Below are 27,159 nucleotides of genomic sequence, written 5' to 3'. Positions count from 1 at the left end.
TCGTTCATTTCAACTGACATACAGTACATGTTTTGGACTACACGAGGAAACTTTGTGTGATCGCCAGAAATTATGGCTATTTTCAGACCGCAGCTCTTAATGCATGAATCCGACAATTCATGTGTTTCCGACGCGAGTGAGGCATTAACTTGACGGTCTGAACGGGACAAATCGCATAGAAGTGGACCATTTCAAATCTGACCTGGGTCACTTTCGTATGATTTTAAATCCGATCGGCCACATTTTTCCAGAATGTGGCGGCGATCTGAAATGTCAAGTCTCCCAAATCGGAATTCATGCAGCAATTACGTCAGCAAAAAACATGAGTGGCCGACAGGACGGCAGCGATATAGCTGTGCATTAGTGATAGCGCCTAGCTTGAACTCGGCTTTTACGCAGGAGGCGAGCTTGACCACAGTCATAGAAAAATAAAATGAAGAAAACAATAAGCCTGATAATGCTCAGTTTTCTTTCTGTGCGCCAAATAGGCAATATTTCAGTAGTGTTTACATGGCCATGTCAGGGCAAACTCACTCACAAACATATGGCTTATGTGTGAGCGTCACACATGCACAGTGCGCGCATGCGTTCTATCAATTCATATAAACTTTGAATATAAGACTAAATTGGGATTATTAATGTCTGTTATTTGTGTCCTCTTTTTGGAAATCAAAATATGATTACCCTGGAATGACGTATAGCCCAGGGTGACTAAACGTCCTCTTTTGCCCGGACAAGTCCTACTTTCACGTAGTATCCTCGTCGTCCGGGCGGGTTTTATAAATTCATAAAAATGTCCGGTTTTTATGATTTTTCACGGGACCAACTTGAAGAGAATCCCTCTGGCCGCTGGGTAGCAGCGCCTGCCTGCCATGACATGGCTCCTAGTAATAAGGAGGGAAGGAGTAGTTCTTCTTGTTTTTGTTGGCAGTTTACCCCTATCATGAGGCATTACCGCCATCTACTGGGTTGACGATTTGGCCACAACGCCTGCCCAGTTGTTACGTTTTTTACAATAAATACATATATAATGGAAACTGTTGACTTCTGTCAGAGCTTTGACTGTAAAATCCAGTTTGGTGTCGCATCGTTGCGCTGCCGATGATTAAACTTTTATAGCAAAGTTTGTTTTTTTGCCTCAGCTAGCTATCAGTAAGCTAAACCACGCTAGGCATTTTGGGAAACGTAGTTTTGAACTGCTACGTTTGGAAACATGCTGGTTGAATTGTTTGTCAGTTTATTTCGGTGATTGTTTGAGTGCAATCTAGAACATTTAATGAGAATATCAATTGAATGGGAATAACAATTCATCAAGGACAATTATCGTGATAGTAATTTATAAAAAATGTTTAGTTGGCACATTGCCTACTGTGTGTATGTGTATTGCCTGGACTACATTTTCATGGGTCTGCATTCTATATTTATTATTATTATTATTATTTATTATTATTTTTTTTTTCAAACTGCATTTTTCCATCCAGAGTGAGGGGGCACACTTTAAATATATTAAAGTGATATAGGTATATTTGAGTGAACTTAAAGTAAAATTCAAGTATCTTGAGGCCGGGCTGAGTGTCCTCTTTTTTGGAAATCAAAATATGGTCACGCTAGTACAGCCAGCATGTGTAGTCATTTGTTTTGATGCTTCCGCGCATGCGGGTCAGTTAGCTCAGCGCGTGTGGGACTGCGAATTAGTGCGAGTGCGTAATACATTAATAGGCTCAATGGACAAAGGCAGTCTGAACGGGCACGCTAAAAAAACAGATGTGACAAAAAAAAATCAGAAATGTGCATTAAGAATTGCAGGATGAACCTCGCCTATGTCTCCAAACAAATATATGATGTCTGACCGTTGATTAAAAGTCCAAGTGGAAAATGTGAAATAATTCTGTGAATGGCAGAAGCTAGTTGCTTCTTCTGGAGTAACTATCACCATGTGCTTAGCATATTGAAAATTGGCTCACTGCCCAGAACAAAATATTGGACAAATTATTCTGTGTGCGTTTGTGTGTCTGTATGTTGGTTTGGGACAAGGGGGGGTTTGATGGCAATGAGGAACACAGTGATTTGTGAGTGTGAGCGAAAGAGCAGTGCATTAAGTAGGCTCCTGACACCTACCATAACTGATGGCACAATAACCTTCACTACAGTAGTTGAAATGGAAATGTCTCATCTCAATACCAAACAACCCGGACATCATCTTAAGACGCAAACCAAACATAAGCATTCCTAAAAAGGGTACACCTATACTTATAATCTGACAATTAGGAGTGGGAACCTCAGGGCACCTCATGATACGATACGATTCGCGATACAAGGCTCACGATACCAATTATCTCACGATATCACGATACAGCGATTATCGATATATTGGTCAGAAATTGGATACATGATATTTTACGATACAACTGTTGAAACGGAAAAAAAAAAAAAGATTTCAAAATAGAAAAAATACTGTTTAAGTCATTTATTAAACAGTGACACCTTTTCTGTGCAGCATTGCTGTAAAATGTAAATCTACTGCAAATTGTGCACCTGCACATATAGAGGAAACAAACCACAACCACTGATATCTCTTGTAGAGATCATGATAAATGGCACCCTTAATTTCTTTAAAGTTAAAAAACAAAAACAAAAAACAAAACCAAAAAAACAGTGCTGTAGGTGTCAGTCAGCAGTTGAGCTTGGAGTGGGGCAATGATAAAATTGGTGGGTCTTTTCTTCGTATATGACCTTTGTTGCCAAAAGCGTTGGTTTGAGCACTTCCACTATCTGCTTCAGCATTTGAGATGTCAGACTTGGTCAGTGACATTCTTCCTCACCTTAAAAACAACAAAATAAAACAAAAAATATTAGCTACTTAATAGCTTTTGAGTTGAAATCCTGATATTTTATTTTTGTGTTGGAAGTATGGAGTGAATTAAAAATATGAATTGAATGTATAGATATTAAAAACGCAATAATTACCTATTTTTGATATGTAGGCTACATTAATTATCATGCACATCACTTTATACATCTTGGAAGCTATTCAAACCATGTTTGTAGCTTATTGTATCAAAATGGCAGTAATAACAGTTTGTGTAGTAAACTCGATGGAAAGTGGTTCTCAAATAATACCAAATAAATCGGTAAATTCATGTGGGCTTGTTCGATATTCATTTTCATCCAGTTTAGGGTCCTGGTTTATTTTATATCATTCAACACCAAATATCATCAAAATAATACATGTAAATTAAAAATCAATTACATTGCAAAACTTTCTTACCTAAAGTGATGAAAGAGAAGCAGTGAAGAAATCCGGTGTGCACTTCGTCACTAGCTGCCAGTGAACCTTATTTTTGTCAATTCTTGCGTACAGCAAAGTCCTTGTTCACCTTACTTCTTTCTTGTTGGTGTAAAATCTAAAGTGTGTCCCCGTGTGTGATTTGTAGCAATATTTTTCTCATTTTTTCCTCCACCATTCTCACGAAGCTTTTTTATTTTTTCAACCCACTTGGAGCGTCCTCTCTTCTTCTCTAGACGACTTGTGCGCACTTTACCTTCACCGCCACTCCCGAGCGCCCCTAGTGTACCGCCAAGTATTTGCTCAACAAACATTGAGCAGTTTACAGCATCCATACGCCATTGTATGGCCAATATGTTAAATAAAAGTATCGATACTTGGCGGGAGCATATCGATAACCGATCGGGTTGCAAAATATCACGATATATCGCGATATATCGAGATATTGTCACACTCTTACTGACGATTACAACATTTTCCCTCCCATGTGGTTAAAGTCAGACCTGGTTATCAAATGTCTCAAAAAGTGTATACTCTGCGAGTAACCGGTGATGTATATGACCTGAAGAGAGTGACTGTTCTCCACTGGTCTGCTTGGAAACGGTTGTGGTCGATGATCGTAAATGTTAAACCAGTTCAATAATTACAGTGGTTTGTGGTTAGCACAAGCTAATTAGGACGCTCACTTAAGCCAGCATTGTTCTTAGACCCAAATAACATTAATTAATTAATTTAAAAATGAATACAAAATGACCCTAAGAAGATTGACACTGCAATATTGTTAGCCTACCTTCTCATATTTAAACTACTGTTTCATCTTTGTATTTTACAGCAGTCTCTACAAGGTTTTGCCCGACGATGCTTACTACTGGTATTACAACAGATATTGTTATATGTGGGGTGCGCTATGTTGGTTATGTCGAGCACACTGCACCTCATAAGAACCATAAGAAGAAATCATTTTCTCCTCTCTGTGTGACATTGGTTATTGAAAAAAAAAATAATTAAAATTTTGAAGACTCTGTGTAGCCTCCTTTAATTATTTTATTTGCCTGCGGGACTCAGTCTTGAACTGCATGTCATTTAAATCTCAGGGACTTTTGTACGAGCAAAAATAATTACCTCACTAACATTTAGAAGGTGATAAAAAAAAGTAATAAATGGAATAAAAATCAAAGTATATACCTAATAGAGCTGGGAAAAAATATTTGGCGATATATCACGATCCTTTATGTCACGATCCGAGTATCGATACTTTTTTATGAGTATCGATACATTAGATCAGACATGTCCAAAGTCCATCCCGGGGGCCAAATGCAGCCTGTGGTCAAATTTCATCCGGCCCCCAGCCTCTGTCATAAAATCAATAACGTCTGGCCCACACACACTTAATAAATTGGTCAGCAATACAGCTACCAGCATATGAAGTAGCTTACACACTAAATGCTGCTCCTCATTGACCCACTAAAAGGCAGCAGCACTCTAAGCAACATGACCCCGTGTGACCCTTTACCTCCAATTTTTTAAAATAGCGACAATCAACAAAAAAAGTTGACTGCGATGGCCGACGCTTCAAGGATAGGTGGAAATTGGACTTTTTCTTCACTAAAATACACAACAACTGGGTCTGCCTCATTTGCAAAGAGACAGTCGCTGTTTTTAAAGAGTTCAAAATGTGAGGCGATATTACCAAACGAGACATGCCGACATGTACGACCAGATTACAGGGAAGATACGCAGCGAGAAATTGAAGCAACTTGAAGCTAGTTCAATTTCACAGCAGCAGTATTTTGCAAGAGCCCGAAAGTCGAAAGAGAACCCCACAAAGGCTAGTTGCGAGATTGTTGAAATTATGAATGAAAAAAAAAAAAAAAATTGCAAATGTGACAAACAGAATGGGTTGCTAAAATTTGCTTAAATATATTGTTCTACGTAAATTACGTCAGCCAAGGTCGGCCCCCCACATTTTTACCACACCAAATCTGGCCCCCTTTGCAAAATGTTTGGACACCCCTGCATTAGATACTTCTAATGTACTGCGCCAACACAGCTACGGCCACAAGCCGACAAACTAAAGATATCCCGATTTGATAACGCTCCCTCTTGTTAGGCCTGTCGCGATAACAAATTTTAGTAGGCGATATATCGTCTCAAATTATTGCCAATATGCGATATTATTGCAAATTCTTTTTTAACCAATTCAACCACTAATGTAGTGACAATATATGCTAAAAGAATCACCCATTCAAATGCAATAAATTGTTATTCTTAAATAAAACACAAGCTACTGTAGACACCAAGTAGCACTGGTCCCTAATGTGCTCCAATACAGCCTGTATCATACATTTATTTTGAACACTGCAAAAACTCACAATCCTCTCAGGACTTACAGTTTAGACTAACTTAAAACTTAACTAGAACGTAAAAATGGCTTGACAAAAATAGAAATTCAATTGAAACACGTGGGAAAAAATCCTAACTTTTAAGTGATGTGTTATCAAGCGTAACGGCATTTTTAGGTCTAGATAGATAGATAGATAGATAGATAGATAGATAGATAGATAGATAGATAGATAGATAGATAGATAGATAGATAGATAGATAGATAGATAGATAGATAGATAGATAGATAGATAGATAGATAGATAGATAGATAGATTTTTTAAAATAAGATCTAAAGGTTTTTTGAGTGAAAGCAGTGAATTAGTCTTTTTTTTTTTATTGTAGTTACATCCGAGATGCAATTGTTGGTTGTTTTCAACAATATACATCGAAAATAAAGACATTGACTGAAAATGGTTCAAGATTAGATGAAATGTCTTGTTTTCTCATGTATATTTATAATTGCTCTTCACCTAAAAATATATTTGTTTTATCCAATTATTCGATTAATCGATAGAATTTTCAGTCGATTACTCGATTACTAAAATATTCGATAGCTGCAGCCCTAGTTCTAAGCAGCGTGGGCGGATTTGAGTGGACTGACTCGAAGCATTTCATAAAGACAAGTATTTTTCTACTTTATTCTTGTTTAAAAATAATTCAGTCAGACAGTAACATGTTTAAAACTTAAAAAAAAAATAAAATTAAAATTCGGTATCGGATCGGGACTCGCTATAAAATGTGAAGTGTTTTAAATAGTTTTTCTATTTTTCACAGGAACAGTTGCTGCAACAGTGGATGCATTTTTCTATGTAAAAAAGAATAAATGTCCAAAGGCATCTCGTTTAACAAGCGGAGATACATGCCTCTGTGTACATATCAGATCGTCAAACATTGGATTGGATCGTGATAAACGCGGATCGTCCCAGCCCTATTACCTACCCACTTTGAAATGGCTGTGTTGGCTGTTACTCTGAACTTAAAATTGAAATGAAAGTTCTTCCTAACAGAAACTTAAATGCTTTTTGTTACCACAGTTTAGTCCAGATTTGATCATTGTTCATTTAGCATTTGTTGTTGGTGCTAATATAATCTGAATTTGCACCCGGAGTGTGCCATGGTTTATTATTATCCTATGGTGATGTAGTCTGAATGAAGTCATAGTTATAGTAAACATTTGTATGAAAACACATATTTGCCATAAAATATTAAACAATCAAATAAAGTGCAGTGTATGACAGTAACTGAGCATGCTCCGTCAGACAGGATCAGGCATTAGAGAACCTACTGTATCCCATATCTGAAACATAACCCTCAAACTAAAATTCCGCCATCTGCTATAGAAAATGTTCATGTAAAACAGAAACCCCTTTTCCTTTCTTCAACATTGACCCACACTCAGTTGGGATCCTGATATTGTAACAGCCACTTAAAAGGGGTCTATCAGAGCCCACAGCTATACTGCCTTTTTCTCTTTTGCCCCCTTCATCTAGGCCTCTGGGCTTTTTAGGCCGCCCTTCTGCTTCCTCCCCCGAGGGCACAAAGCGCTCTTAGGCCACCATTAGTCCTGCTAATGGGCCTGACAACTGCGCCACATCCTCAACACTTAGACCTCCTGAGTCTCCGATATTGATATCGACCACTTCAGTGGGAAAGGGAGAGTGTGGCAGGGGGGTGGTAGTACAGTATGTCGATTTCATATAGGGGGGACATCAACACATTCACAGTCAAAGTACAGTAAAAGTGAGTCAACGAGTAGGTGCAAAGCTCAGTGAACAGAAAAGCATAGCTTGACTCACTAATGTATGAAGGCGTAGGGCCACACTGAAATGACAAAAATCAATCACAGCCAAAAAAAAAAAAATAATGTTGCAAGAAAAAAAAAAGTTTTTTTTTTTTAGATAATAAGGTTGTTTCAAATTTTACAAGATTTTGCTTTCACTATTATATCTCTATTTTAGGGCTGTCAAACGATTAAAATTTTTAATCGAGTTAATTACAGCTTAAAAATTAATTAATCATAATTAATCGCAATTAATTGCAATTCAAACCATCTATAAAATATGCCATATTTTTCTGTAAATTATATATATATTCTGTCAAATAAATTGTTGGAATGGAAAGATAAGACACAAGATGGATATATACATTCAACATACGGTACATAAGGACTGTAGTGGGCATTTCACTCTACTGTCATTTAAATCTGTCTATGCTGTCCTCACTCCGAAGCGTCTACTTTTTCCAAAGGTAGACAGCTAGTGAACGACGCCTTAATAATTAGACTTCTTCCTTTTTCATCTGATTTGTTAATAAAATGGCCTCAAACCACTGTCCTCTTTAGACTGTCGTAAAACTACAAAATAAAAGTACACAAGCATTGCATTAGCAACAACGTTAGCTTAGCACGCTATACAGGTTCACTAAACATAAACAAAAAGCGTCTCATACAAAAAATATAACATTTCGCTTACTAACATAATATGTACATTCTTTACAACAACCATACTTACGGACAAATCTTGTCCAAGGAAGATATAAGCACAACATTATCAGCCCGAGACGTCGTGCAGCCATTATGAAGAAAGAAAAGAAGAAAATAATAAACCATGTCGCAAAGCGACCACAAGAGTTCGCTGTTGGACAGCACAAAAAGCCTTGCTGTAAAACTTACCAAAAGGCAGAATACTTTCTGAGCGGGACATGTGCGTTAATTGCGTCAAATATTTTAACGTGATTAACTAAAAAAATCAATTACCGCGCGTTAGCGTGATAATTTTGACAGCCCTACTCTATTTTTGTATGATTTTTTCCCCCCATAGAATATATTTTTTCTAAACACTACAACACAATGTTCATAGAGTTAATGAGGACAAAAATACTGATTTGATTTCTTGTATCCAAAACAGTCCTTTTAAAACAGGTGCTTGTCCTTAATAATACAACGTTACTCTCATAAAATAAGATTGGTCTTTTTGTGAAATTCACTTGTCACAATATAAAAAGCGTTTTATTATTTGGTATTTATTTTTATTAATACAATATTGATCGCGATGTATGCATATTAAACTGTAGGGTGGCAAATTGTTGCCCTTGATTACGTGTCTTTTCAAACATACTACAGTCACATTTTAAGTAAAGAACCTCCGATACTAGTATCGGCAGGGAGGGGGGGCTACGGTAGCCGAGAGGTGTCAGGCGAAATGCAAAGTCCAAACACTTTGCAAATAGAAAAAAGCTCGCACCCCAATTGCAAATGCTTTGCAAAAGAAAAAAAAAAGGAATGCAAACTGCCACAACACGATCTCCAATTCCTAAGGCGTGACTGCAAATTGGCAAAAGCACGCACTCAATTTGCCACAACACAAAAGCAAATGGCTTGCAGCACGACAGCAAGTAGCTCGCAGCATTAATGCAAAAGGCTCGCAGCACAACAGCAAAAACACGCAACACAACAGCAAAATCTCGCAATACGGCAGCAAGAGGATGATCCAGAAGTTAAAGATTTTTTTTTTTTAAAATGCTATATGTGTTTTGTGACCATCTCTATGGACATGCGTGACGTTACCCCCCCTTGTCCATCGTTTGTTCAGTAAAAGTTTTGTTTGTGCTGCTTTTAGAGATATTTACAATTCTTTTATTAATTTCGAGTGGTGACGTCGCTCGTAGCTTTTCCTTAGCTTAGCTCCCGTGGCCGAATTGATCAACAACAGAGGAGTGTCCCAACAACTAGCACGATCATAACACAAACAAATTCGGGTCCATTATGAAGTAAATTTGGGTGCTTATTATTACTTCCGAGTGATGACGTCACTCTTAGCCCCTCATTTATTCCAAACTGGTCCCGAAGTGTTGCCATTCGTTTGTGCTACGTTCGTGCTAGTTGTTCGGACACCCCTTTGTTATTGAGAGAGTTGGTACGCTCCATTAGCCACGGGGAGCTAAACCAGTGACGTCCCCACTCGAAATTAATATCTCAATAAAAGCCTAATACTGTATCTACAAAACCTAGCTGACCTCAAATTCACCTATAAAAGAATTGTAAATATCTCTAAAACGAAAGAAGCACCAACAAAACTTTTAAAGCAAAAACAATTGACATCATTTTTGTTCATATTTGCAACTATACGGAGGTCCGTAGAGATGGTCACAAAGCACATAAAGCAATATACTAAGTGTTCTTTTTTTTTTTTCTTTTTTTTTTTAAACTTCCGGGTCATCCTCTTGCCGTCGTGCTGCTTGATTTTGCTGTTGTGCTGCAAGCCTTTTGCATTCGTGCTGCGAGTCATTTGCTGCTGTGCTGCGAGCCATTTGCTGTCGTGTTGTAGCAATTGGGGTACTTGCTTTTGCCAATTTGCAATCGCGCTTTAGGAATTGAGGATCATGTAGTGGCAATTTGCGTTCGTGCTTTTTTTCTTTTTGCAAAGTGTTTGGACTTTGCATTTCGCCTGACACCTCTCGGCCACCATAGGGGGCCGATCAGGCCCGAAATGGTAGTATCGGTGAGTACCAACAAAGAGGGCGCCGATACCATTTACCGGTCCAATATTACGACACTTGACCGCAGGCTTTTTTTCTCCTGACGCTCACTTCAATCTCTGTTGTGTGATGACACGTGATCACTTTGCATGCCAAGCAGCTATCGCTGTTTGGCCTGCTCCAGACCAATGAGAGCAGGTCAATAGCCGCTCTTAACCAATGGCGGGCAGCTTTTTCATATGGAGGAAAAACAAACCATGAGAAGAAATGTCGGCAGCCTGGAAATATTTCGGCATAGAAAGCAAGATTTGCGGCTTGAAAATTTCGAGAGGTGGCGTTAAGTCGGCCAGTTTCAATACCTCAAACCTGATAAAACATTTGAAGACGAAACGTGAACGAACACAAAGAGGTTGAGGCTGCAACAGCTGGACTGCGCTCCAGAGGAAGGGGGCTGGACTGGAGCATCAAACCCTGGTCAGTTCAAATCGTCTACTTTACTTTTATTGTCTTACTGAAAGAAATACCACAGTAATTTGAGACCTGTTTCAAAACTCAAAAGTGCTGTAGAAGTAAGCAAAGTAAGCTAAGCTAAGTGTGTCTGTGTCGGAGAGAGAGTCTCACTCGTTTGCGGTTTGCATTTGTGCGTAGCTATAGCTGGAGTTGAGTTATGTTGCTACTGGTGCACAAAGAGGGAGGCTAATAGGGAGACAGGATGCTGTTGTCAATTATTATTACTTATTATTTCATGAAAGTTGCTCTGTTTGGCCTTTGAGGGCCACAAGTCAGGGTTTAAAAAAGTTTATTCATTATTCATTCATTGTATTTTTACTTTCTTACTGTTGGGCTAGTATTATACATTTTTATTTTATTATATCAATTTAGCACTATTTTGGCCTTTGAGAGCCAAAGGTTTATTTAACTATTGTCACCCATACCAAGTATGCAATAAAAAGTTCTACTGGATTCACTTTGTATATATATATGTATATATATATATATATATATATATATATATATATATATATATATATATATATATTAGGGCTGTCAAAATTATCGCGTTAACTGGCGTTAATTAATTTTTTAAATTAATCACGTTAAAATATTTGACGCAATTAACGCACTAGGCCCGCTTAGAGAGATTTAAATGTCAGTACAGTGAAAGGCCAACTTGTTAATTGTGTTTTATGGAGTTTTTCCGCCCTCTGCTGGCGCTTGGGTGTGACTTGCATATGTTATGTGGCGTAATGTCGCCCTCTGCTGGCGATTCAGTGCAGCTGATTATTTGGGTTTCGGCGCGCTTTTCTGACGTGCTTATGTCGACGCGAACTCACACTAATAGACAGTGCTATTCAGACCAGCTAACATCCGCATCCAGTATTTAGTGGCAGTTTTCATAGCCCCATCACACTGTTTGTGTCTAATACATGCATCGCTTGTGAGTTATATTCTTCCTTTGTTTATATTCATGAGCATTAGATAGTTATTGATGATGTGTATTTGAATTTGTTCCCATATATGGTGAAATGCAGTTACATTGTTAGATGCTTGTGAGCTAATTGGCTAGTGCTACTGCTCAAATGGACACGTGTGTGTACATTTTATGTTATTTTGTGATTTATGCAAGTTATTGACACATTGCCTTGTTATTTTCAGTTTTACAAAAATACAAGAAACGTGCTCCTGTCAAAAAGAGATGACTTCAGTAAAGCCCATGCAACTTTGCCACACCATCTGATTTCTTTTTGGAACTTATGTTCGCTATCTGTCAATTTGTGTACTCACACACATTGAGGACAGAATAGGGCTACTAGTTTATTTTTTGATTGAAAATTTTACAAATTTTATTAAAACGAAAACATTAAGAGGCGTTTTAATATAACATTTCTATAACTTGTACTAATATTCATCTTTTAAGAACTACAAGTCTTTCTATTCATGGATCACTTTAACAGAATGTTAATAATGTTAATGCCATCTTGTTGATTTATTGTTATAATAAACAAATACAGTCCTTATGTACCGTATGTTGAATGTATATATCCATCTTGTCTTATCTTTCCATTCCAACAATAATTTACAGTAAAATATGGCATATTTTATAGATGGTTTGAATTGCGATTAATTGCGATTAATTACGATTAATTAATTTTTAAGCTGTAATTAACTCGATTAAAAAATTTTAATCGTTTGACAGCCCTAATATATATATATATATATATATATATATATATATATATATATATATATACATACATACATACATACAGTGCCTTGAAAAAGTATTCGGCCCCCTTGAATCTTGCAACCTTTCGCCACATTTCAGGCTTCAAACATAAAGATATGAAATTTAATTTTTTTGTCAAGAATCAACAACAAGTGGGACACAATCGTGAAGTGGAACAACATTTATTGGATAATTAAAAAAATTTTAACAAATAAAAAACTGAAAAGTGGGGCGTGCAATATTATTCGGCCCCTTTACTTTCAGTGCAGCAAACTCACTCCAGAAGTTCAGTGAGGATCTCTGAATGATCCAATGTTGTCCTAAATGACCGATGATGATAAATAGAATCCACCTGTGTGTAATCAAGTCTCCGTATAAATGCACCTGCTCTGTGATAGTCTCAGGGTTCTGTTTAAAGTGCAGAGAGCATTATGAAAACCAAGGACCACACCAGGCAGGTCCGAGATACTGTTGTGGAGAAGTTTAAAGCCGGATTTGGATACAAAAAGATTTCCCAAGCTTTAAACATCTCAAGGAGCACTGTGCAAGCCATCATATTGAAATGGAACGAGCATCAGACCACTGCAAATCTACCAAGACCCGGCCGTCCTTCCAAACTTTCTTCTCAAACAAGGAGAAAACTGATCAGAGATGCAGCCAAGAGGCCCATGATCACTGTGGATGAACTGCAGAGATCTACAGCTGAGGTGGGAGAGTCTGTCCATAGGACAACAATCAGTCGTACACTGCACAAATCTGGCCTTTATGGAACAGTGGCAAGAAGAAAGAAATTTCTCAAAGAAATCCATAAAAAGTCTTGTTTAAAGTTTGCCACAAGCCACCTGGGAGACACACCAAACATGTGGAAGAAGGTGCTCTGGTCAGATGAAACCAAAATTGAACTTTTTGGCCACAATGCAAAACGATATGTTTGGCGTAAAAGCAACACAGCTCATCACCCTGAACACACCATCCCCACTGTCAAACATGGTGGTGGCAGCATCATGGTTTGGGCCTGCTTTTCTTCAGCAGGGACAGGGAAGATGGTTAAAATTGACGGGAAGATGGATGCAGCCAAATACAGGAACATTCTGGAAGAAAACCTGTTGGTATCTGCACAAGACCTGAGACTGGGACGGAGATTTATCTTCCAACAGGACAATGATCCAAAACATAAAGCCAAATCTACAATGGAATGGTTCAAAAATAAACGTATCCAGGTGTTAGAATGGCCAAGTCAAAGTCCAGACCTGAATCCAATCTAGAATCTGTGGAAAGAGCTGAAGACTGCTGTTCACAAACTCTCCATCCAACCTCACTGAGCTCGAGCTGTTTTGCAAGGAAGAATGGGCAAGAATGTCAGTCTCTCGATGTGCAAAACTGATAGAAACACACCCCAAGCGACTTGCAGCTGTAATTGGAGCAAAAGGTGGCGCTACAAAGTATTAACGCAAGGGGGCCGAATAATATTGCACGCCCCACTTTTCAGTTTTTTATTTGTTAAAAAAGTTTAAATTATCCAATAAATTTTGTTCCACTTCACGATTGTGTCCCACTTGTTGTTGATTCTTGACAAAAAATTAAAATTTTATATCTTTATGTTTGAAGCCTGAAATGTGGCGAAAAGTTGCAAGGTTCAAAGGGGCCGAATACTTTTGCAAGGCACTGTATATATACATTTCTAACAAAGTGGTATTGGTATGTATAGGCCGATACTGCACAGCCAGGTATCGGTATTGTGGCCAAAAAATGGTATCGGTGCAACACTAATTTTAACGCAGGTTTATAGGTTTTCCCTTTGACTAATATGTTAATGATAAATATATACATCAATTTTGCTAGATACCGATTATTCATTCTTCTTATAATTCGTATTTTATTCTTGAATAATTGACTCATAAAATTCAGAATTGTATTTTAGTATTATTATATTTTGTTCCTGGAAAATTCTGACATTTTCATGCAAAAATTTCATCTGTGATATTTCAACATTATTATTATTGTTCTATGGCTTTCTCTTGTTGTATTATCTAGTTGTTTCTAGGCTCTTGTGTTGGTGGAGGTGTTATGTGTGGGTGCGTATATGTGACCGAAAATCATTCTTGGGGTGACCACATCCTTGAGATACATTTGGAACTTGATCACTATGTTCCTGTAATAGCTATTTTGTGGTTGTATGACAGCTTCATTGGGCTTGTCTAACATCTTCCTGCATCCTGTTATAAAAGATACGCAAATCTACATTTTTGGTTTAGTGTTCCTCAATCACATCCACAGAGTCCGTAATTACAAAACCGGGTAAGATTTGCACAGGAAGTCATCCAATTTGGCATGTCTATATATCATAAATGATGAGCAGTCTTGTACCGCAGATGGCACGATGTGCAGCCGAGCGCTTTAATTGTAAATTAATACATGTTGAGGCAGCTAAGTGGCAGTCAGTATTTGTGAACCGTGGGCCTGTGCTGCTTTACTAGATTAATTTCACGCCAGAGGAAAACCTTGAAGGAATATCTCCTTGGCGTTTGCTGGCAGTCAACAGTGTACAAGATATTGACTAACCTACTTCATTCGCAAGATGTGGACTAAGCTGCTTTTTGCACTCACGGCTCAAGTCGGCTTAATGTACATCTGAAACTCGTACCACTCGCCTACTCTGCTCAACAGCACTGCCTACAATTGAGTTTAAATGTAAGCTAGAATAGCCAGTGGCCATTTCTTGTAGGGTACTAAAACCCTTAATGATGCAATATGCACTAATGCAATAAACAAAAATTACACCATGTACGGCTACTTACATAATTCCCCCTAAATTGCACAATAAAGCCTGAGTTATGCTTCTGCGTTGTGGTGACAGTGTAGCGACTACGGCGTCAATGAGCATTTGATAGTTCTGCGGCAAGGGAACGCGTTGCTCTGTAATTCACCGCCAAGCCACTAGAGGGGTGTGGCATTGTGTTTTTACAGTTTTGTGGGACTCTTGTCGACTTCCTCTATGCCAACGGAGATGGAAGGCTTGAATGTGGATCTTCAGCTCATCAACGTTGAACAACAAATGTTGATCATACAAATGTTGAGGCACAGGCGACGCAGAAGACGCAAGAATGTTTGTAAATGGTGGTGATTTCCGCTGAAACGGAAATAACAGCCTGAGCGGACCAATCACAGTGCATTTGCGTCACGTCTCCACGTGACAAGAAGTTGTGGAGATGCACGTCAGGCTACGGCGAAGGGTTGTAAATTGGGTCTGCCTTGTCGGCGTAGTTCTGCCGCAGAAGCATAACTCAGCCTTAAGGGTTCTAGGGATGGGATTTTGATCAACTTTGGGCAAAACAGCATATCTACTGACATTGGTGGGCATTTGGCAAGCTACTACCACTGGCTAATGTCTTTAGTGGAGGATCGTATGCCTCTTCTGAAAGTTATTTCTATTTGGTAGACATTTTTTTAATGCACCACTATAGTGTGGGAGCATATCAGCTAACTGCGGTAGCAACTGGCAAGCTGCACTAAGTATAAATGCAGCAAAACGGGAGCCAGCTGGACTCTGCACATCTCATTTCCACGCTGTTAAATTTAAAAAGATGTTCACAACATCTGGACAATCCGCCGATGGTGCATCGTAGAGATAGACCAATTATCGGCGCTGATATTTGGAAATCTGACGTATATCGGTATCGGCCTTTTTTTTTTTTTTTTGTTAAACCGGCCGATATGAAAAAAATCTATTTAACTGGGTTATTACGGCTCAGATGCAGCCGTGCCACTCTCTCCTGCCTGCCGTCTCCTGCACTGGTATTGTATTGTAGTATTGTATTGATGTTTCTGAGTCTACGAAATTCAGGTACTTCTGGACCTATTTTTTTTCTATTTGTGTGATTCAATAAACGTGATTTCAATGAAGTTCAGTGTTTGCATAATTCAAATATTTTACGCCAATTTTGACACTTTGATTGCAAATGAATATTGGCTCAAAAAAATTGGTTATCGGCCCCTCCAATTACTTATAATCAGTATCGGTCAAAAAAAAAAAAAACTATATTGGACGATCTCTAGTACGTAGCTTATCTGTAGTTTAAGGCGGAAAACACACGCAAGGCTGAAAAAGCAGTTTTTGTTCATGCAATTGACTTCTAAATAAACTACTGTATTTTATGACAAAAGAATTGTTGTGTTTGATAGAACAATATGTCGAGATGCGACCATAGCAGCTTCATCACGCAATATGCCCCCGGACTATTTTTAATTTGTCCGTTTTACCGCTGAAACCCCATTTATGGACACATCGCAACCGCTTTTGTTTCAACCCAGCCATATTAACAAGGTAAGTAATTACATGTTTTATTCTGAGTTTCTATCATTTTTTTAGCTTAGAATCATTAATTGATGTGTATTATTTTGTTTGAAAAAAGAAAAATGCTTTATAAAGTTATTCACTCGCGTCTTTTTAACTTTTTAACAAATCACATCACAATGAAAAAAATTGCATATGTAAATACTAGGTCACGGATATGTACCGTATTTTTCGGACTAAGTCGCAGTTTTTTTTCATATGTGGCTGGGGGTACGACTTATACTCAGGAGCAACTTGTGTGTGAAATTATTAACACATTATTATATAATTTCACCTGTTATTTTGGTGTTTTGGAGTGACACAGATGATTCGGTAAACTTGTTAGCATGTTCTTTATATGATAGTTATCTGAATAACCCTTAATAGCTATGTTACGTTAACATACCTGCCACGTTCGCATTTGCTTGTTCATGCATCATGTAACATTATCATACCGTACACTTATTCAGCATGTTGTTCTTTCTTGTATTTTTATTTTAAGTTGCCTTTCAAGATGACATTCCTGTTCTATGTGTTGGATTTTATCAAGTAAATTTCCCCCAAAAATGCAACTTATACTCCGGTACAACTTATATATGTTTCTTCCTCTTCGTTGAGCATTTTATGGCTGCGACTTATAGTCCGAAAAATACGGTACCTCATAACAATCGTTTTATTGGATTTTTTTTTTTACTATGGCTTTTTCCCAATATTTGGATGATAAATAATCGATCCAAACAATTAAAAAATAAATAAAAATAAAAGAAAATAACTGAAAAAGAAAATCTCGACCACTCGTTTCGGACATGATTTTCGTCTATCGCTACATGCGAAATAACCGTTTTTAAGATATACAGTAAAAGCTAAAAGCCCGGTTGTGTCCATTCACAACTGTCACTGTACACCCGGTGATACATGCTCCACGGAGTTTTTGGCCTGAAACAAGCTTAGTAGGCCATAATATCTAGTTAAAATCAGCATGTCTTTAATTCTGCTCGCATTTGATCACGCAACAAGTTACCGGAAATGTTACGTACTGTACATTGCAGTCGAACGCTAGCGCGAGAAGTAGTACAGACATTACAGGCTAACTGACTAGCATCCTATCCATTTGATCTATGTTGCCGTTTCTATTGCTTATTATGGGATGATATCGATGTACTGGATACATCAGATGCTTAAATTATACAGCCTAGGTCCTATGCTTGGAGGCTAAACACAATAGATAGATGGATAGATACGTTGATCAATCTTTTTATCGGAAAATTCTCTATTCGCATTCATATTATTTTCTGCATTACTTTTCAAAAGTCATCATGCCACATAGATGCCACAGGATGGGTGTCAAGAACCTTTTTTTAAATGACGAGCTTTCAAATTTTCAAAGGTCTCAAAAATGTCTATTTTTAACTCACCTGATTTGACCTACTTTTCAGGTGTCAAAATTGCCCTCCTGTTAAAAAAAAATTCCCCCCCTAGAAAATATACACTTTAGGCTTCCCAATGATGTATCACACATGCATATAGGACAATTTGAAATGGGGCCAAATTGGGGGTCTCAGAGCGGAACATCAAGCCACTTGAGTGTTTTCCGCCTTAAGTTAATTTGACTGAGTGCAAATTCAGAGTCAGTAATGTGAATAAACTACAGTACAGTAATTGTAGCATTTGGCTAATCTTAATAACTACACGTTATTATGTTCTGCTGACTTCATTTTTCAGATGAGATCATTGAAATATTTCTGTGAGAAAGACACCTGATTGAAAAGATGCTAGTCAGTTATCATTAGCTTTTAAAGACTCGTTGCTCAACCACACCGATAATGGTGTTTTTCAACTTTTTTGTCCTTTATTTTTCGCATGATGTTCTGTTTAATAAATACTAAAATAATTTAAAAATGAATAATTCTGTCCAATAAATATCTTTAAAATAAAAACATGTTTATGCTTATACTATTCTTTGGATTTATTATAGAATAATTTAATTTCCAAATTAATTTAATTTTTTTGTCCCCCACTGGAAAAAAATATATTAAAGGAAACAATGACTAGTTTCAAAGTGTTGAATAATCAACTAACGTTATTTGAGGTAATTTGAACAACAACAAAAAAGCCAGTGTTTGGCAATGGAGATACAGCTATGGTGTGCTATAGTGGTCATCTTATACACACCACAGTGACCACACACTTCAAGTGTACTAAACTTGTGCAGATTTCTTGCTACATCATATGTAGGGTTTTGAAAAGCGTAATAGATTGTGAAGAAATTACAAAAAAATCTATCTTGTACTTTTAGACCACATAGAGGGAGGGCTGAAAATGTTAAACATTTTGTTCTTGTCTAAGGCACGAACTCATTTTGCCCAGTCCTCCGTCATTCGTGGCTGGATGAGAATGAAATTTGGTAGGAAGGGATGTATACACATCAATACTCGGAGCCCGATTATATATGATTATTTAATTATTATTATTTGAATTATCACTGTGTCTGTAGGTTTGGAGTTTGCCAATTGAGGCCATGTGCACTCTTCGGGTCTGCTTATGTATCTGAGGTGCTGATACTTTTAGGAATCTGGGTGGTCGTAGTTCATTTGTACTTGTTTTCTTCCCAATGTGTGCACTTAATGTTTTCCTTATACTCATCTTAATAACTATATAAAGAATTATCAGAAAAATTAGTTATGAACATCGTTTAAAAAAATGACTATGCAGAGAAGGGGGAAAGTGGGTAGTTTGAGTCCCTTTTTTTAAGGTGCATTAAGCTACTGTAAATGTAGCAAGTCACTTATGTAGGCTTCATCTTCCGTTGTTTTGTGGAACAAATATGAAGTGCTAACGCAATACAACATGGACACTAAATTCCCCAAAAATGTAATAACTTTTCTTGGGTCGTAGACAGGGGTGAAAGTGGGCCAGAACGGTCAGGAACGCAGTTCCAGTATAAGATTCAGGGCCGGAATGCTGTTCCAGTACACGGTGCTTTAATTCCAAAAATATGACAGCAACTGTCAAAACGCTATGTTAAAAAAAAAAAAAAAAAAAAAAAAATGCTCGGCTGCCACACATGCATTTCAGCTCCAAGAAGAAAACAATCTACCAACATCAGATTTACATAAGTGTTAACAACAAGCATAATAAAGTGCTTGTGTAGTGTCATCGTTTCCACCAATATTTATTATTGATTTAATTCCACGCACGGCATGGAGGTTTCCCCAGCTCCTGCAGTTACCAGAGTCTGACGATGATGAGTCACGTCAATGTGCGAATGCACGCAGCAAAGCAAAACGCCTGGACACATTTATCCGTTCAATTGGCTGACATACTGACATGTGATCAGCAGAGATGTTTAGCTCTGATTGGTTCAAACGCGCATGTTTTCTGGAACAGCAACAACAACAACAAAAAAAAGCTTGTTGAATTGATTGGACAAAAAAAGGGCAATGCAACATAAAATGCATCAAATCTTTAAGAGCAACGAAATAGTTGTGGAGGCTTAGTTATCATATTTAGTTTTATTTGCTCTGATGGGGAGGTTCAGAACATATTCGCTGTCAGTGTGCACTTTGGACTTATATTTGTTCATTTATGTTAGGCTACTTATTATTTACTTATGATTAAAAAAAAAAGTCAATGTTTGCACGATCTTCAAAATATATTCCATTTCACTCTGCATAATAAGTCATTTGTACTTATTTTTCTGAATATATGTTACTTTAAGATTAAAAAAAAAAAAAAAAAACAAGTAAATGTTTACATTAACTTCAATTTGAATATATATCCTATGTTCTTAAATAGTTAAAATTGAGATTTAGCATTTGGTATGTGAGGAAATGAGGGAAAATAAAAAATAGGAGCTTGAGGTTGGGGTTATTGCTGTTGTTAACTTTTATTTTGCAAATCATTGAAAAAATACAATTTTGAGTGAAAATCTGGTTTTGTATGTGTTATAGAAATAACTGTGCTAAAACAGTTTTCTTGGCATTTCAGTAGTTTAAGAGGTTTGACCCCCCCCCCCCCCAAAAAAAAAAAAAAAAAAAAAAACGAAAGCGAAAAAAAAATTTGATAAATAAAATTTCTGGCTCTGTGGCGACCTTCACGTCGGGGAGTTCCGACAAGAAATTCTATCCACTTTCACTCCTGGTCGTAGATCCAATAATTTGTCACTCATCACAAGTTTGTTTTGTTAAATAGCCAAAATATTACTGTACAGTACTACCAACGTTGACATTTATTGGTATTAGGTACTACCAGTGTTCTGTTTATCACTGATCTTGCTTGCAAAGGCACCAGCATATACTGGATTTTTTAACAGTTGCTTAAGCATGTAAAAACAATGACTAGCCTCCAGTCCCTACCTGAAGCCTTCGTCTTCGAATGATGCCAGAGTCATCCATGGTGATACTCTTGGATGGAGTCTTGGCCCCCTGTAGTTTGTTTTTTCTTAAGCGACTTCCCCAGACGACACCACGATGTCACGTGACGTGCACCCAGCACACGCCGAGAGTCAATTTAGCAAAAAATCGAAACGCGATTGGCCATCATTTACCAGCAATGGTGTATGTATCACGATTAAAAATGGTACTGTATATCACAGGCGCGAATCAATTGAATACAAGTCTTTAAAAAACGGCGTGGACGGGACGATCTTGTGTTAAAAAATCCCCTCCGGTGTCGGGTCCAGAAATCCACGGGAGTGACACCGTGCAGGAGTTCCGTGAACGCATCGTCATCATCATGCCCGATCAACTGCACTTCGTTGTAATCACATAATAGGCGACGCCGTTGCCGAAGCTTTCAGATGAGAATGAAAGCATCGTCCACGCAGACGGGATGTGTCCGAGCGTGCCTCGCGCGCACGCGGCTTCGTGTTATCGTATTCGTCCCCTTCCACTGCCTCCACTACTCCATCCTCAGCTCCGACACAACCACCCACTTCCTACTCTCGGTGACGTTTAACCCTCCCAGAGACCAGACGCTCCGCACCAAGGATCCGAGAGGGCGGGGTGTGGCTCGGGGGGAGTCCACACATGGGACCCCCCTCCGCAAAGTGGCTGAGCAAAGAATGTGATTACATGGATCGATATCATGCAATATTTGTGAGCACGACGCATCGATCATAACAGGAAGTGAATTAAAGTCTAATGGAGCATACAGCACAACAAAAAAGTCTGCATCGACAGCCATTCCTATTTTGAGAGGAAGAAAATACAAACAAATTATTTCAAATACAAATGACGATTTTCCTTAACTCTTTCAGTGACTGTGGTCACTCCATTCACTGAACAGCTATGAAAAGTTGACACTTAAGGGGGTGTTCAGAATTTTTGACATCAGACTTAGTATTCCAGTTTGCGAGGGTATAATTAGTCGGTGTTGTTGATCAACAAATTCTGTATAGTTTGTTAGTTATTTGTTAGTTTCAGGGCTCCTAAGTGGCTAAGCTAGCATGCTTCAATAGCGTACTGCGCAAATGCTATTTTTACACCGTGACATCGCAGTCGTACAGCAAAAGTGCGATTTTCGACACGCCCTCACATACAAACATGTTATTTCTGCTCATTTTCTCGGGTAATTTTTCAAAAAAGAACATGCCGAGTAAACACTGCTGCTATGGAACTTGTGGAAACGACTCTAGACATTACGACATATGCAGTGGCGCCTCCAGAAATTTTTCATAGGGTTGGCCACATGGGGCCACTTAAAATCTTGGGGTGGCACACCAAAACTAAAAGCCATAATTTCAGGTTTTCATTATATAATTGCAGTGAAAAGGTGAGGGGGAAATCGGCGTGATGTCACGATGACGTCATCTCACTTAGCAACGTGTCGCCATTTTGAGAAGGGGGCACGCAAAGGTAATCGTCCATAGACAAACGTTGTCTGAAATTCATATATTTGAGGTGTGTTTTGCGTCTTTTTTCATAAAAACATCATAAACATGGCTTACTATTATCACGAGTCACTGCCGACAGACGCGAGAAGGCGATACAACTTAAAATTAGCGTGTATTGGCCTGCAAATCTGCCCATACAAAGTCGCAGCTGATAGCTGGATAAAAAATCCAAAGGAATTGCCTGCAGTGGAGTTCAGAAACATCTACATCTCATAAAGTCACCCAGTAAGTTTACCTTTATCAATAACGTGGAATATGTACTTTGTGAAACTTAAGAAAACTGGAAGTATATACGGAGTGATTATTTCTGCCCTAACCGGTAATTCGCCTCCAAGCGTTATTTAGCCGTGAGCATGTCACGGCAAAATAACCAATTTCCACCCGGCCGATAATATACCGATTGAACGATCAGAGCAGTTCACGGCAAAAGAAAAATAACGCTTTGCGAGTTGTCGGTTCCGGTAATAATAACCACTGCCCAGTCTATTGAATCCTAGCAGTTAGTTGGGGCAAAAAAGAAAAAGACGATTAACGTTTACTCACCAGTAATAAAATGTCGGCTGCAAACGTAAATGTGCTTATATTTAGGTTCCCACAGGCGAGAATAGTCCACGGAACCGTCTTCTATTACTGCTCCTCGATCAATTGCTTTCAGCCATTTGTTTTTCAGAAGAATGAAGAACTTCAAATGCGGCTCTGAACTCTTCCTTGTGTGACAACCCGCAACACAGGAACTTTTGGTCATTCCGACGGAAAAAAGACCACAAGTAAGACGAAAGTTCAACGCGTTTGTATTACAATGCACGACAAAGCAACTGCTTGTGACTCGTCTTTTGCCCCCATTTAAATATGGCGACGCTTTGTTGTGGCTGGTGACGTCATTAATGCCCGGATGTCCGACTTCCTCCATTGTGTAACGTTTGATGTTAATAATGATTTAATGTGCATAGTCCATAACTGTCCAGTCAACATTTTGAGTTCCACAACAATTCTGTTCTGTGTTATGTATGTATTAGGCATAAGGTGTACATTTAACAAAACAAAATAATTACTGGGGAAAAGCAGGTGCTGGCAGATTTGCATTTGGGATGAAATGCATAATTGATGCGACAACAATCTAACGATATATTGGCAAGCGGGGTGGCCAGTGGGGTGGCCAACAAATTTATAGGGGTGGCCATGGCCACCCCCTGGGGGCGCCACTGGACATATGAAGGATGTTTTCTTCATACGTTTCCCGAAGTCAAAAACTCGGAGGAAAAATGTGAAGAACGGATCACCTTATGCGCATGTCAAAAGGCCAGTTTAACCTCAGCAAGGTGAAGCCGTTCACCTTCATATGCAGTAAACATTTTGGTCGGGGCCATGGTCCTACAGAGGACGAAGAGGTAAGTCATTTTTACATTTTTACTTACTTTTTGGAGTGGCGTTTTACCGTGCTGCTCCTGTCTGACAATGAATGACCTGAAAAAAATTAAAATTGTATCTGACTGCCACTGTTGTCACCTTTTCTGTTGTAAAAAAAAGACAACTATAGTAAGGAGGAAGTGTAAATAAATTATAGAATTAAGATTTGTTATTAATGAAAAAATTAAGTGTTCGTTGGCTGTCACTGAGTAGCATTTGCGATCGCTACACAAAAATAGCAATTTAAATTACCCCCAAGAATGGTCAGAGACGTAAGACAACCAGAGGATATAATATATAAGAAAGACAGGGCATATGGTGGTAAAGGATAGATTGTTGAAACAGGAGAATTTCATTGTCAGTAGCGAAAGGCAATGCACACAAAAAAAAGGTGTTGATAAAAAAGCTACCTCTGGATCAGGTCGGCTCTTTTTCCCGTCCTTTTCAGCCCTTGACATCTCGCCATCTCTTCAACTGAACTTTTGTATGTTCTTCCACATCTTTACCAGTGAATTTGGCACCAGGGACATCATTTTCGGACTGTATTTTTAGGTTTAGCTCAGTAAACATCTCGTTCGTACACTATTTACACACATCTAGCATGAGGGACAAACGCGAGTTTGACCCCCCTAGCAACAGTTGCTAACGTCATGAATATTAATGAGCAAAGGTGACGTGTTACGTGCCATGCAATCAGTAGTGTTGGTTATGTTTTCATGATAAAGTTATTAAAACTTACCACTGCATGTCAATAATTGCAGTATGAATAGCAAAATTTGTAATCCAGCAGCTCTGCAGAGGAGCAGGGCGGAGTGATATCACATGGTTTTTTTTCCCACCGCTGATTTTTTTATGTCGTAGCCAGCAGCAAGTAACCAGTTTATATTGTTCCTCGTTCTTCATAGGGAATTTGCGGAAACTTTCCTTTGCCCATTTCTTCTATTTCCACAGCCTCTAAATGCACATTTAACCATATTGCTGGCCGTCAATTAACTCAGCAGACTGATGCTGCATTATAGGAAGGTGAGAAGTCAGAGCATAGACTTCATAACGATTGTGACGGGACACGGGTGCGGAGCAGATTAATAGAGGGCCTATCACCATCAAAGCTGACCGAGTGGAAACACAAAGAGCTTTTTACGTTTAAAATTCTTGCGAATAAATGCGTAAATCCGTCAACTCTTTATAAATATGGATGTAAAACAGTCAGTCTCTATTCATTGTTAAAAGTGCAAAGAAACGGGCTGTTAGCATGTATTTTAAGCAAATATGTCGAATGTGCTGCTAGACTTTAAGTCATTGTAGCGCCGCCTTATCATCACAAAGAGCTTTTTCCGTTGAAAAATCTTGTGAATAAATGCTTAAATCCCTGAATTCTTTATAGTTATGGACATAAAACAGTCTCGATTCTTTGTTAAAAGAGCAAAGAACCGGGCAGTTAGCATTTATCTTACGTAAATATATCAAATGTGCTGTGGCCGCTTCATGAAAACAAAGAGCTTTTTCCGTTGAAAATTCTTGTGAAAAAAATGCTTAAATCCCTGAATTATTTATAGATATGGACGTCTCGATTCTTGGTTAAAGCAAAAAAAACAAAAAACAAAAAAAAAACGTGCAGTTAGCATTTATTTTACGTATATATTGCGAACTATGACGGCAAAGCCATAGCGGATAATTTCTCCCATTGATTTTTTTCAGAACGTTTCAAAATGTATGCATGGTACGAAAAATATAATAATTACCTTTGAATCTCTTTGTATGCGATACAGCTTTCACACTTTTTCAACCTAAATCCGGCATTAGATCGCTGCGTGCGTGTTTGAGAATAACCCCTCTCGATGTGGGCAGGCTCCCTACTTGAAGGCGAAACGCAGTGTACGACGGATGTGACTCGTGAATATCATTATGAAGTCTATGGTCAGAGTTTCCAACCTCCAATATGGAAAAACATCATTGGAATGCCTCCACTATTTGATCGCTTACGAGACGGCAGGTTTGCTGGAGGTCAAAATGTCTTTTGATGACCAAAATTTAAAAAAAAAACTTATTGCAATCAGCCATCTTTGCTGTTTACATTTGCTTGGAACGCTTTGAGGTCGCAACTTGTACCCTCCAAGCAGGATAAGTCAGACTTCCCACCTTCTTCGAATGCAGCGTGAGCACGAGTGGCCGAAGCACTCCTCTATTGTGGTCATGTTACGCATCTAAAAAAATAGTTCTGCATAATTAAACGAATTTTGTGACATTGTTTTGGCCGCATGGGTGTTCTGGAACAGTGATATGCATTATGAATTTATTTGACTATGTTGGATCTTTTCGTAGATCTGTATCATTTTTTATTGCATGCTAAGTTGGCCCCATTGACTCGCGTAGCTTAGCCACTCCGGAGCCTTGAAACTAACAGAACTTACAAACTGCATGGAATTTGTTGAAATGAGCTCCACAAAAAATTCTGAACTTCCGCTTTAAGACCTTTAACCCTTTATAGAGCAACTTTTTTTTTTTTTTTACCTTTACCCTTTATCGAACAAGTGACTTTTTGGTCATCTTTAAAAAATATTAGCAGTTATTATTAAAACATCTGAAGCAATCAAACTGCATTTTATGCAGATCTGCTGAAAGTGTCTGTTGTATGCAGCTTTGGTTTCTTAGACCCTTCTTTTGTATTTTTCCCTCTAAAGATGTTTGTGCTTTGGTCATTTTTGGTAGCTTCTATGTTTACTTTTGTTAAACCTAATCACAAGACACATGTAAGCTGACACCACAGTAGTGCATGCTTTTAGGAAAAACACTTTCAATAGTTCATAAATATAAAACAAAAGAAAAATAGAAAGCAGTTTTGACTGAGCATGCCTCTTTGTACTGTGTGGCTACATACCAATGAGCAAAATATTTCACTGCGTGGCATTTCTGAACAAAAAAGTTGAAAATTCTTTCTCACAATTTATCAATTCTTGGACCCAGAAGTTCCCAATTCTTACAGGTTGGTCTTGTTATGTTTTACTGCACGTTATTTCAACAAAGCAGTCGATGCAAGCCAAAGTCCTGCAGTGCAGCTACTTCAATAGTGGGTCAGCCTATTAGCAAACTCCATGAAGCTATGAAACTATGAAGTTTTTGTTCTTGTTTTTCATCAATTTGGGAGGGCTGTC

At 38.2% G+C, this 27,159-nt stretch overlaps 1 protein-coding gene across 4 annotated transcripts in view; it reads right to left on the bottom strand.

Moving 5' to 3' along the window:
• Window positions 1-21,684, bottom strand: part of mast1a (microtubule associated serine/threonine kinase 1a) — a 178,629-nt gene extending 156,945 nt beyond the window's left edge. For 3 of the 4 annotated variants that reach the window (XM_057843678.1, XM_057843676.1, XM_057843679.1), the window contains exon 1: window positions 21,063-21,684. In XM_057843678.1, the coding sequence (XP_057699661.1) occupies window positions 21,063-21,097 (35 nt within the window). In that variant the 5' untranslated portion in view covers window positions 21,098-21,684. The remainder of the gene's footprint in view (window positions 1-21,062) is intronic. The other variant, XM_057843675.1, reaches the window with a different exon arrangement.
• Between the last annotated feature and the right edge of the window lie 5,475 nt (window positions 21,685-27,159).

Source organism: Corythoichthys intestinalis, chromosome 8, assembly GCF_030265065.1.
Source record: "Corythoichthys intestinalis isolate RoL2023-P3 chromosome 8, ASM3026506v1, whole genome shotgun sequence".
Taxonomy (NCBI): domain Eukaryota; kingdom Metazoa; phylum Chordata; class Actinopteri; order Syngnathiformes; family Syngnathidae; genus Corythoichthys; species Corythoichthys intestinalis.
This window is presented reverse-complemented; position numbering and strand designations above follow the sequence as displayed.